The 12,574-nt window shown below is 44.8% G+C and overlaps 6 protein-coding genes across 6 annotated transcripts; 4 read left to right on the forward strand and 2 right to left on the reverse strand.

The window, feature by feature from the left end:
• Positions 1–1,524: 1,524 nt before the first annotated feature.
• On the reverse strand, positions 1,525–2,685 carry CCR75_005558 (uncharacterized protein; the record flags this gene model as incomplete). The annotated part of the gene is made up of 1 exon (XM_067963638.1): positions 1,525–2,685. One exon carries the CDS (start codon positions 2,683–2,685, stop codon positions 1,525–1,527), a length of 1,161 nt encoding a protein of 386 aa, XP_067818372.1.
• Positions 2,686–3,566: 881 nt separating this feature from the next.
• Positions 3,567–6,122, forward strand: CCR75_005557 (uncharacterized protein; the record flags this gene model as incomplete). The annotated part of the gene is made up of 1 exon (XM_067963637.1): positions 3,567–6,122. One exon carries the CDS (start codon positions 3,567–3,569, stop codon positions 6,120–6,122), a length of 2,556 nt encoding a protein of 851 aa, XP_067818375.1.
• Positions 6,123–6,384: 262 nt separating this feature from the next.
• On the reverse strand, positions 6,385–8,832 carry CCR75_005556 (uncharacterized protein; the record flags this gene model as incomplete). The annotated part of the gene is made up of 6 exons (XM_067963636.1): positions 6,385–6,702; positions 6,767–7,066; positions 7,134–7,480; positions 7,538–7,643; positions 7,693–8,703; positions 8,824–8,832. 6 exons carry the CDS (start codon positions 8,830–8,832, stop codon positions 6,505–6,507), a joined length of 1,971 nt encoding a protein of 656 aa, XP_067818374.1. The 3' UTR covers positions 6,385–6,504.
• A 591-nt stretch (positions 8,833–9,423) lies between these two features.
• On the forward strand, positions 9,424–9,705 carry CCR75_005555 (uncharacterized protein; the record flags this gene model as incomplete). The annotated part of the gene is made up of 1 exon (XM_067963635.1): positions 9,424–9,705. The coding sequence occupies one exon, from the start codon at positions 9,424–9,426 to the stop codon at positions 9,703–9,705; it is 282 nt and encodes a 93-aa protein (XP_067818377.1).
• Positions 9,706–10,837: 1,132 nt separating this feature from the next.
• On the forward strand, positions 10,838–11,612 carry CCR75_005554 (uncharacterized protein; the record flags this gene model as incomplete). The annotated part of the gene is made up of 2 exons (XM_067963634.1): positions 10,838–11,158; positions 11,247–11,612. The coding sequence occupies 2 exons, from the start codon at positions 10,838–10,840 to the stop codon at positions 11,610–11,612; spliced, it is 687 nt and encodes a 228-aa protein (XP_067818376.1).
• Positions 11,613–11,635: 23 nt separating this feature from the next.
• On the forward strand, positions 11,636–12,012 carry CCR75_005553 (uncharacterized protein; the record flags this gene model as incomplete). Its single annotated transcript, XM_067963633.1, has 3 exons — positions 11,636–11,729; positions 11,797–11,843; positions 11,918–12,012. The coding sequence occupies exons 1-3, from the start codon at positions 11,641–11,643 to the stop codon at positions 12,010–12,012; spliced, it is 231 nt and encodes a 76-aa protein (XP_067818379.1). The 5' UTR covers positions 11,636–11,640.
• Between the last annotated feature and the right edge of the window lie 562 nt (positions 12,013–12,574).

Below are 12,574 nucleotides of genomic sequence, written 5' to 3' on the forward strand. Positions count from 1 at the left end.
ACAAGTGCTGTTCGTCGTCCAGATGTCGACACGAATGGCTTGCGCAATCAGCTTCGGGCTAGTGGGATCAAAGAAGGTGGCACTGGTGTCAGTGGCATTTCTTCTGTATCAGCATTTGGCGCTCGCTCGAATGCAATCTCTCGCGGAGGCTCAGCGCTGTCATCTGCATTGGCAACGCCTACTGGCCAATTGTCGCGAGTGTCTTCACCCACTCGTGGGAATCGCACACCAGTCCCGTCAGAGCCATCCAGTGCGTCAAAGAAGATTCCTGGACGTAAAGTCGTGAAACGAGTTGTTCGTACGATTGAAGAAGATGGTAGTGAGACGGTTCGGATTCATTTCATCGTCGATGATAAACAAGTCGCTCGATATCGTGCAATGCAGCAGCGCAAGGATCGTCAGCAGAAAGCGGATGAACGGAATTTGCTTCGCAAACGCAAGCGCATGCTAGCATTAGAAGATGATGGTTCAGGTCAGAGTTTGCTTGATAAGGCAAAGAGACGCAAACAATTACAAGAAGAATTGAAACAACTGGCCAAGACAGAAGCGCAGAATCGAGGATACCAAGAAATGTTGAAAAAGGGCGAGGCTGGTGATGGCGTTGATGGCGACGAGGTGGATGATGGGACTGGCAAGAATGTTATTCGCTGTACTCAATGCCTCCAGGTAGGCCACATGCGTACAAATCGCAGCTGTCCATTGTACATGGCGGACGAAGCTCGTTCAAAAAAGTTGGGGCCGTATTTTGAAACTCAAGCGGGTAGTGCACTTGCCGAACCATTGAAAATGAACAAGTCTTCGTCGATACTTAGTGGTGGTGACTCGAGTACGAAGATTACTGTGAACCTCGCGGAGCTACGGGAAGGTGCACGTAAACACAACGCTGAAAAGAAGCGCAAACGGGAAATGGAGTTGCGGGAACAAGCCGAGCTGTATAAGAGGCCGTATGCAAAAGGAGCTGTCAAGTTAAGTCGCTCCCGGATGCCCGTTGAGCATTTAAATCATGCACTTGATATGATTGTTCAGCGGCTGCTTGAAATGCCCGAGAGTGAAATCTTTCGTGCACCCGTGGATGCAACTGCCGTTCATAATTACTACCAGATTGTAAAGCAGCCGATGGATTTGAGCACGATTCAAAGCAAGATTGAGGCCAAGGAATACGACTCGATGCGCGAGTTTGTGAAAGATTTAGAACTGATTGTGAACAACTCACGCATTTTTAATGGTGAACCAACCAAGTCGGTTATCACAGCCAATGCTCAAAAGGTATTGCGTCGTGCCCAGGATGAGATGGCGGTACTTAACGCAGATGGCGGAATGACTCCAACTACCCCCCACCGCAGCAACAATAGCCCTGCATAAGGTAATAAATAACTCCTAGCCGTATGTGTTTAAATCACATGTGAATTGAATTTGACAGATTAATGTTTTCTTAAGTAAGAAACATCAAGCTACTGAAGTAAGAAATGGTTACTAGTTTACAAAAAAGAAATTGCGTGTGAAATTAGAACTTGCTGTGTTTAATTACAATAATTTTATTAATTCCCGGCGATGCAAATTAATTCTGTACTCCCAAGACTGCTGTTGCGCGTAACTTGACAGATAGAGTACATAAACTTTTCCTTTGGCATACAACTTTAACGAAAAGAATTGACTGTTCAATTTCGCATTCGACTTGATAAACTGAAGAGTCGACAAATCCAAACTAGTCAGAAGCTTCGCTGTCGTATTATCAAATAAATGAAAAGCCGTGTCCGTGAGCATTCCCCAGCGAATCACCATTGTTTTCCGGGACGGAGATGCACTTGCGGGTTTCTGAGGCGTCCGCGGTGCAGGAGAAGAGAGCAATTTATTACTTGAACCACTTCTAGACCAATAAGAATACGCTCGTCTCGTGCGTGTCGGAAGAATCGGCGCCATAAGAAACTGACCGGATTTGCATGGCATTTGAGACGACAGCGGTGTAATTTCAAGCTCCACCGTTCCTTGGACAAAGCGATGTAGCCCTATAATAGACTCATCGACTGGAAACTTCCACTTTCCTAACGGGACACTAAACGTCCTTTTTGATTCCCATCCATAATCCAATGCTACAACTGCTTGTCCTAAAAATCGCAACTTTCCGGTACTTGTGACCCCAATTAACGTAATAATAATGTCGCATTTGCTAGAGAGCATTGGCACCAAGAATTTGTCCGTCCATAGGGGGGTATTTCGATTTGGTGTCTTGCTTGATGAGAAATGAAACATAAAGGGCCCAAACGGCTTCTTCAGCACGCGCACGTTGCAATAAAGCGACACAATGTTGCGAAAGTCACACAACATCTGCAAGCCGCGCATTCGCGTGATCTGCAGCTCGACAGGGCGCCCTACGGCACTCAGACGCTTTGCCAAGCGACGGCGGGAGAGAAAACACCGTACAAGGCGTTGCAAGACCATGGCAGCGACGTGTCGCACTTTGTGTCGCTCTAGCGGCTGCAGCTTTTCGAGTTCTACGAGTCGACGCGCCTCCGTCAACTTTGGATGAGCGTCGCCCCATGCGCGGCGACTTAGCGGATCGATGGGAGGCGTGCCAGGCAAATCGACGTCATGCTCCTGTTCGGGCTCGATAAAGATCCGTTTAGTGTTAAGCGGCAGTGGCGCCACTGCTATGGCTTTTGGCGAGGGACGTACTATCGACGGCATTTTCTTTGATGATGGAATAAGGCTTTCGTGAAGAGATGCGGCGCATGTTGTTAAAATGTATCATCGAAAACATAAGACGAAAAGGCATAGAAATATAATACCTTGCTACTCGGTTGTGGTAATGGTTATACAGGACGACTCCACTGTACTTATGTACGGTTGGGCATCACAAATTTTCAATGATGCGACAGTAATTCTTAGTAATACCTTGGTATTCCACGTATTTTAGTTTGTTATTTCCGGTTGCTGTTTGATTTCGGTTGAAAGGCCACGAGAAATGTCGACATGTCTGAAAATGAAGTAAGCAAATACTGATCCTTTCGTTAAAAAGGCGAAATTGCTGACCTCATTGGGAATGCGAAGGGCCAAATTATGGTCGACTTTCGACGCAAATCTATTCTAGAACTCGAAACTGCGCCGTTTTTCCGAACGAAATGTAAATAGGAATTGTAGTACTTGGTGAGAAATGGTGGCAGCTAGCCGCTGCAGCACACTACTTCTTCAAGCGTCACTTGCCTCTCAATGCCTCATTTGCTACATTTATAAAAAAGCGAAAAGCTTACTCTTCGTATAATACGATAACGTACTCCATTTAGGAATTGAATAAACTCCTGTCAAAAACTTTCCACCACGCCTTACGTTCCAACTATTGCTTGGCTACAGCAACGGTCAACCTGAACAGAAGTACCTGCGTGAACACGATAAGTTTACCTCAATATGGCAGTAGAGACATGCTGCCATATTGAGGCCAACTATTTGTGTGTCGTCGAGTGCGTGCACAATGCTCGGTCATTAGCGTAATTACAAATTTCCATCAGGTCTCTTTCTTTTTAAGGTTCCGCACACAAACATGTAACGTTTCATTTAAATCGTCGAAACCCATGGCTGATGCATCTCTTCCTCTGCAATCCGCAGCTTCACGCGTGCGAGTAGCACAGGCCTCAGACCGCGTGTACCGGGACGAGTGCGTCTTCTCATTCGATAGCGCTCTCTTTCCTACAGGTCTATATACAAATCTTGCCACTTTTTTATCGTACGGAGCCCCGTATCTCGTCTACGATCGCAGTGAAGCTCCTATCGTCTACCTCTACCAGCAGCACAAACGCAAACCTCGAACCTCTCTAGCATCAGCGACCGAAGCGACTCCCACAAAACTTGCAATAGGCGGTAGTGGGGGCTTTGCAGCCTCCGTTGATGATAAATACGAGCTTGAAAAAACATTTTGTATCGTATTGGTAGACCCAAATCAAGAAGTTCTCGCGCGAGAGCCTTTAGACTCACCCACTCTTCCATTAAAGATAAAAGAAGCAGCGAGATCGATTATTAATCATGCAGGAAACACCGTCACGGAAGAAGTTGCTACGTGGCAAGAAGAGCGAAAATCGACCAAGTACGCCGAGCATTTAATTCAAGTTCCAAACCCGCCACACATTGCATCAAATCCTCTCGTTTGGAAATGTCAAGCTCCCGAGTGTGACAAGCACGAGAATTTGTGGCTTAATTTATCCGATGGCTACATTGGATGTGGTCGTCAGAACTGGGACGGATCTGGGGGATGTGGAGCTGCGTTGACGCACTACCAAGAGACGGATAGAAAGTATCCATTGTGTGTGAAGCTAGGCACAATCACCGCTCAAGGCGGTGATGTATACAGCTATGCATCGGATGAAGATGATATGGTTCAGAACCCATCGTTGGCGAAACACTTGGCCCATTTTGGCATACATGTCAATAATTTAAAAAAGACGGACAAGTCAATGAACGAACTCCAAGTGGGACTCAATTTGTCGTATGATTTTGATACTGTGACGGAAGCTGGGAAATCGTTGGTGCCAGTCTCTGGTTCGAATTGTATGGGCTTTAAAAATCTTGGGAATAGCTGCTACATGAATTCAGTGTTGCAATTGCTATTGGCACTGCCCGAGATACAAGAACGGTATTTTCAAGCATCAAAATTGATCTTTTCAACTGCCGATACGCTGCCGGTTGATGACTTTGGGGTCCAATTTGCCAAATTGGCTTGTGCAACGTTGACGGATCGGTACAAAAAGCAATTTTTAACGCCCAAAGAGAGCACTCAACAGATAGAAGAAGACGATCGGAACAATGTCGAACTACGACCAATCACGTTTCGCCGTCTAGTTGGAAAGGATCATCCCGATTTTTCAACTGGCCAACAGCAAGATGCCGTCGAGTATCTTCAGTATTTGCTAGACTTCATGACGCGTGTAGAACGAGTATACTCAAGTCGTTTAGGACCACTATTATCAGGAGATACTTCAACGAGCGCCGAGCTTCCAACATTCAATTTGTTTAAATTCAAGCTGGAAGACCGCGTCCAGTGCTTGGTGTCGAACAAAGTCAAGTATGTGTCACGAGATGACATGCTTCTACAGCTACAAATCTCTTTAGACGATGCAACAAATACCACTCAAGTAAATGCATATCAAAGTCTTGAGCAAAAGCGGCAACGTCTTGGCGATACCGAAAAAGATGAATACGTTCAAAGGAACGAGCGTGTTGTGCCAAACGTGCCATTCGAGGCGTGTTTGGAAAGAACGTTGGCACCGGAAGTGATTGAAGACTTTTTATCGTCGGCTACTGGTGTCAAGGGACAAGCACAAAAGACAGTTCGTTTTGGTTCTTTTCCACGTTATTTGCTGGTGCAAATGAGACGATTTTACGTGGCGGAAGACTGGACCCCAAAGAAATTAGAGGTTGAAGTGAATGTACCGGAAAAGTTATCTTTAAGCCGATTTTTATCAAAGGGTTTTGTTAATGGAGAAGAGTTGTTGCCAGAAACATCAGGGGGTAGTACTTTAATGGAAAGTGGTGAAATTGATAAGGCCGACAATGTTCTTGTAGCTCAACTCGTGTCGATGGGATTTTCAGAAAATGGCTGCAAACGTGCTGCTATTGCGACGGGAAATTCGAATGCAGAAGCTGCAATGGAGTGGATTTTTAGTCATATGGAAGATCCAGACTTTAATGACCCACCAGCTGTGACGAATTTATGTATTGAGGCAACAGAGGGCGAGGTAGATATGATGCTTGTGTCCAATTTGATGGCAATGGGCTTTGCAGAGCCTCATGCAAAATGTGCCCTCAAGCAGACCGACAACAATCCTGATCGCGCTGCCGAGTGGTTGTTTAGTCATATGGATGATTTGGATAATGCTGTGGCTCAGTGTGATCCGTCAGCTTCCGTAGCCTCGAGTGTTTCTGTCAACCGTTTGGATAGCAAGACCTCGGGAGAGTACTCGCTTGTGGGCTTTATTAGTCACGTGGGCAAGAATACAAACTCGGGGCATTACGTTTGTCACTTGAAGAAAAATGGACGCTGGCTTCTTTTCAATGATGATAAGGTTGCTTTGTCAGAGAATCCTCCTCTTGGTGCTGGTTACCTGTACCTCTTTCGTCGCATAGACACGGAATAAAAATAGCGCGTTGTGCTTTCTAAGACTTTTGACTTTTATTTTGTCATTCGACTTTTCCTTTTATTTTAACTAATTTTCAGATGACGCGGAAAACGACTTTATCTAGTGCTTTATCATGTGTGCACTCTTTTCTGCTTTTTAAAAGCTACCTGTAAAACATAACGGCAATCTTTCAAAGTCCCGCGGTGCTGCGATTTGTGGGTTCGCTGCCTCACGAACGCTGGATTACCCAAGATGAAAGCAGTAGCGAGTTATAACAATACCATACTCAGCTGGGGACTGGATTATAACAATTCCCTACAAGCAAGTGTTGATTTCCGTAAAAGTATAGTGTATACGAGATATATGCACTTTTATTCTGTAATTTGAAGCAATTAATCCTTTAGCTTCGGGTAATCACTACTAATTGTGCAAGAATGAACGATGCCAGCAATACACGAGCTTCTTCCTTCTCAGTCTCGACTAGAGTCTTGCCAGTCTTTTTCCATAATGTGATGCGAGCGTCAAGCGAAGGAATACTCATAAATACGTCGGCATCGCCTTGGCCTTGTGAGATATAAACCTGAGCTTGAGGGTCATGCTATATAGCCCATTCATAAGTCCGTTATGAGCCAATTGGTTGTCATTAAGTCGTTAGAACGCACCATTTTTACTTGTTTCTCAAGCTTTTCTTCATCAACTTGACCCAATAGCAAGCTGCTCGTTTCACTGGTGGTTACAATGCTTTGAAGTGAGCTCTGTATCGTATCGTCTGGATTCAAAGCCGCTTTGCGTTTTCCACTGCCCTTTGGCTTGACATCTTCGTGTAGCAATGGCCCAACATTCGCGCGCTCTGTATTTTTCAAAGGTTCTAGTACAAAAGCTTTTCGCTTGACTCGAAGCACGCCACTAACGCATGCAGCAGCTTTTCCATTCACGTCGGTAACGATGGCCTGTGCAGCAAGCTTTACAACACAAAGTAAAAGGATATCATTCAATCATCAAACAAAATAATCAACGTCGTCGCATTACTTTCGGGTCTAACTTCCCATCCAGATACTTGGCGGGCTTTTCAACAACAATTGGTAGTAACGGTTTGAGTGGAAACGTAAGCAATTCCGTTTTTGGACTTGAAGCACTGAGTTCATGAAGAGGAAGGACACGTGAAAAATGTGATGACCTTTTCACGTCATCGACTGCAGTAGTCTCCAAAGGCGCGATCGTGAATTCGTATGGAAGAATCAAGTGGTGGGGACAGCAACGTGCGATCAATTGATTGGCATCACCACAGCTTAATCGCGGATCAATTGGACACACAATCTTTTCAATTGAAAGTTCTTGGAAATTGCCAAGCGCTTCCGCAGAATTGACGGACGGATCTAATGACAATAATTAGAATCAAAAAGCATTGACAAGTGTATCAAAGCAAATCGTACCAATTAATAGAATGGCATTGCGACTATCATTGCCAAGCATTTGAATAATCTCAACTCCATGGCCAAATTGAAGCGATGGGTGACCGACGAAGACGAGACTGCCATTCTGTACAAAAATTAGCCACGTTATAAAGACATTTTAACTTGCTTCAAACCTGGAAGGTCGTAGCCGTGATAGCGGAGAGATCAGCTACTGGATGAAACACTTTATTCTTTAGCAGAGACTCATGCACGAAAGCATGTTCTCCTGCATACAATTTATCAACTTTCTTTTCGCATAACCACTCAGCGCCAAGTTGCGTGAGCTCCAATATCTGCATGGCAAAGTCCGAAATCAAGTACATGGGAACGTGCTGATTCTTAAGTACACTTGCGGTATACACGGCCTCAATGAGGTCAAATAGGACGCCACAGGGGGATGTTGGTACGACACAAATACCTCCACGTTCCAGTACGTTTGTGACACTACTAAGTACGCGTTCGACCATTCGTTCGGTCGTACTATGGGGATCACGATCGGGCTTTAAATCGGTTACAAGTAGAGTTTCACAATTTACAAGAGGAAGTAAATCCAATTCTTTCGGATGGCGATTGTAATCGCCAGATGCGGCCGCCACGTACGCCAATTTGTCGTTTGGTCCTTCGATTAGCCAAAGACTGGAGCCTAGTGTGAACCCGGAGCTAAGTGCAGTAATTTCCACGCCATACTCGAGCTTGATCACTTCATTGTACTCGACGCAATGAATTTTTCGGCAACAATTTTCAATTTCTTCGAATGAAAACATTGGAAGCTCTTGATTGTCGGTGACGTTTTCAAATGTAAAGAATGTCGAGTTTTTTCCTTGATTCAAAGTTGCGAGCTCTTTGAGAAAGATACGACCAAAGTCAATAGTGAGTTGTGTAGCGTAAATTTGACCTTGAAAGCCCAGAGTTTCGGTCAGTAGTGGGAGAGCTAGGAGCGTTTGATGGTTTGAAAGGAGCACCACATCCAGAGCTTTTACGTCCACGGAAGTGAGTGCTGGTAGTTGTATGCGGTAGAGATAGCCTCCATTTTGTTTTACGCTTCTTTGCAGCGACTGCAGTTTGATGCCAGTGTCTAGAAGCATTTCTAAGCCGCCCAAGCTGAGGAAGTGGCATAGGCCATCGTTCGCACCGCCTAATTGAATCTATAGAGAAACGTTTAAGGCATATACATAAGAAAGGAATATACGACTTGCGATGGAATGAGAAGAGTGTCAGGGACGCAAATCGTAGCGCTATTGAGAGCGACGACGACGGTGTCTTACCACTTTCATCTTCACGTGTATTTCTTTATTTTTTTGAAATTATTAACTTATTGGAAATAATTCGTTTCGTTACAATGTTAATCTAAAAACCACAAGACACAAGTTTGTATGATTTTTTTTTGTTAGACTTTAGTCTATTATTCAATATCCCCGAGGCAGCGACAAATTCAGCTTCCATCGTGGTATTACTAAGACCTGTTTTGGTCCATTTGTTACCTGATTGCATCCAAATATCAAATATTGATTACATCTCTATGCCATTGAATCTTCAACAGGCGAGCATTAAGTTAAGGTACTATCATAGTTCGACTTGTGCTTGCAATAAGCCAATTCAAATATCAACTTAAATATGCAAGCTCAACTAAAACGTGTCCAAGGTTACGGACGGTGAAAGTTATGATTTTGAAAGGGAAAAAAAATCGCTGGCTCGTATGAAGCTAAATTTGATTGCCGGAATTCGTTGCCCTATCTCTTAACCCTAAAAATACTTTTATACAGTACTACTATTATTCGCTTTTGCTCTGGCCTCCTAATCCTTATCTTCCGAGATCTTTTAAAAATTCGAAGAAACCACAACCAAACAAACAAATCACTGCTATAATGGTCATCATTGATTACAATGACGCCGATGACTGCGCGGTAGCAGCGCATGTGGATGCTGATACGTTCACAGATGTAATCTGTCCTGATCTGGGCGAGCAAGATGACTACGTTGATGCTGACATTACATCTTTGTCTTCGCCGCCATCTTCCCCTGCACTATGCGTGGGACAGAACCTATCTCTTTCCTTCAACCTGGTCACTTTAAGAGATTTCCACGCTTTCTTGCGGCTTATAGTGAGGGACGTGGACCTCCATCCGATTTGTTCAGAAGGGTTTTAGCTTCACACTTATGATCACGTCGCGAGGATATGCTGCCTGTCATAGAGGTGGGGAATAGGAGATGTCCGGATGTCAGCTACCCTGTCCAGCCAAACTATTAGTTTGTCTGGTCAAAGAAGGTAGGAAAGTCATCACTGCATTCATCGATAAGCGAACCATGCCTAGATTAACGGCGCGGAGGTCCGGCTTATAACTGCTTACCGCAAATTTGACGACGTGTTATAGACCGAGGTCCTTTTTCTACGCGGAATTTACATGGTAACAAGGACGATCATGAACGTACTGAAAAATCGAAAGAACTATGTAAATCGCGTTGATGTCCAGAACTTTCTTGGGCTGTAAGTAAAACAAAAGTTCCGCTCATAATTGCGCATCTTTCGGAAGAAAGCTAGATTTGAGGTATGTGTTTGAGCTCATTAAGGACATTTCGGACTCCTGACCAATGCCTTCTGGATGAGCCCGACGCAATCGCACTACACAAGGAATTCGAAGGTGTTGTCATATTTGATACGACCTGTACCCTCGACCACTATAACTCCTCTTTGCCTCCTTTATGGGCGTTAATAACAATGGAATTCCGATACAATTAGGATGCGCGCTAATACAACACGATACATTGTAGTCCTCTCGGTGGTTGTTTGATTGTTTCCATGAAGCGGTGGGGGGAGAGCGCGTCATACAATCCTTACTGGCCCAGATGCCGCGATGACGAATGCCATCGCGGCATCTTCTCCTGTACCACGTGACGAACTCATTGGCCTCCAAAATAAAGGGGAGCTAGTCAAGGCACCCCTTGTGTATACGGCACCTCGCAAGGAAGCTTCCGGAGAAGTTTGGATCGAAGAAGGGGGGCCAAATTTAGCTATTCGTAAGAGAATTTTATGCTGCAGCCATGCGCACGACCTGTCCCATTGAGATGTAAGGTGATTAAATCGCATTGCTCTTGATATACAAACTGTCAGATGATGCGCAAATACGGACTTTGTGCAACACCAAAGGTAAATGGATGTTCTGCTTTATTCGGTCATATTTTGTCGCAGGAGTTCTACGACCTAAAGATCCGAATCATTCAAGGCGCTTTGTAATGGCCGCCTTGGGAGTACACTGCTTATGGAATTTGTCGAGAGGAACGATGCAATTGTGTTCTCGCGGTGGGAGGAACGGCTCAAAGCAAATTTCGAAAAGCATATCAAGCCCATTTTTTCCGCTGATGGCGCAGGCTTACAGCTTTTATTCGAAATATGCCTTTGGGAAGTTCGAGAATAAGATGAGCCGTTCCATGGTATACGTGGTCGACGAGGTGAACGCCTATGCAGATATAATGAGAGAACATATCCAGTTCGACGCAATGATCGTGACGCTGGGGGTGGTCATATGGTGCATACAAAATGGGTTTGAACAAATTATGAATTGGGATTGCCAAGAATCTTTCTTCGTCAATTTCTCTGTCGGCGTGCGCTGCGTTTTCAGGTGGTGAATAATGTGACATTTATTCCACGATGCTACCTATTCAACTGGTAAAATGGGAAACGATGACCTAGGGAGGTGAAGTGAAGACCGTCGTAGTTCCAGAAGTCGTGGCCCCGGAAATTGGTATCGCGGATGTTGACGTCGGAGAAGTTGGCGCAGATATTGTCATGGAAGTTGCCGCCATCCCGGGAGCAAATACTGCTGTATTTCTGAAATTGTGGCCTTGGAAGACGCAACGAATGAGAAACAATGTCAAGAAGATGAGATGGCTCCGGCTGCGGCTCGGCTGTTGCTCCAGCTCCCATTGTGCGGAGTCCAGCGATTGTTCCAACGAAAGAAAGGCCAAAGAAAGCGTCGCGGATCAGATCGGGGTTGAGATCGTCGATGGCGGCGCGCCAGGTAAAAAAATGTCAATGTCGACGATGCCAGGAATTTAATCGTGATGCCAGAAGAAATGACAGGGTGATGCTTGGACGGTTGCAGGCGGCTGCGGTGCAGAAGTTAGAGCAATTGCAGACATCGGGTACGCCAGCGTCGCAAGCGTCAGCGTCGAGGTAAGTGAGGCAGTGCCTGAGTTGTTGTTTTTGGTTGCGATCTTGTTTTTGCATGTAAATTTGATAGCAAAGTGAGAGTAGAATACGGAAAAGACACGATGGAAAAAGAACGATGTGTTTACGACGATGCAATCTGTGGCATGAGACACTTTGGATTGCGATCTTGCTTTTATATATGGATTTGATAGTAAAAGAAGAGTTCAGCACCGAGCAAACGATGGAAAAAGAACGAGTAAAAGTTGACATGAATAAAGACGTCAGCACAATGATATGTCACTTTTAAATTTGAAAACATAGTAACTAGTGACGCAAAGTTGCGAACGAAATGACGTGAAAACAGCATGTAAACTGACATCCAGAAGACTTCAAGTACGGCGTAGATTTTGGGAAAGTTTAAAAAAGTAGGGTAAATGGTTCCAGCCAATCATATGCATATGGAAAACAAGCTTAGCTGGCATACGAGCTAGCGAAACAAACCCAACTTAGAATGCCCTTTCTACTCTTATTTGCCGGAGTAGAATGGATGTAAGCAGGTGGGCGCTTCTAAGCGACTCTAAACTACAAAAAAAGAGCACACCTTCGGGCACAACGAGGAGGCGATTTGACTGTCTTCTTCACGTGTAGCGAGGTAGTACGTGGGCGCCTTAGGCGACTTCACCCAACGAACTTGTGCCCTTCGACAAGTGATGTCATGCAAGCGGTTGCCCGTGTTCTCGTGCGTACCGTGTACTATAAAGTAAGCTCAAGACCGATTACAATTAAATACAGGCATTTTACTTAATGATTACATGCCATCTCTGTAGATGTGCATCTCTACATGGCGAGCTGTGTAATATAAATACCTC

This window comes from Bremia lactucae, linkage group LG6 (genome assembly GCF_004359215.1).
Source record: "Bremia lactucae strain SF5 linkage group LG6, whole genome shotgun sequence".
NCBI classification, from domain to species: Eukaryota; Oomycota; class Peronosporomycetes; order Peronosporales; family Peronosporaceae; genus Bremia; species Bremia lactucae.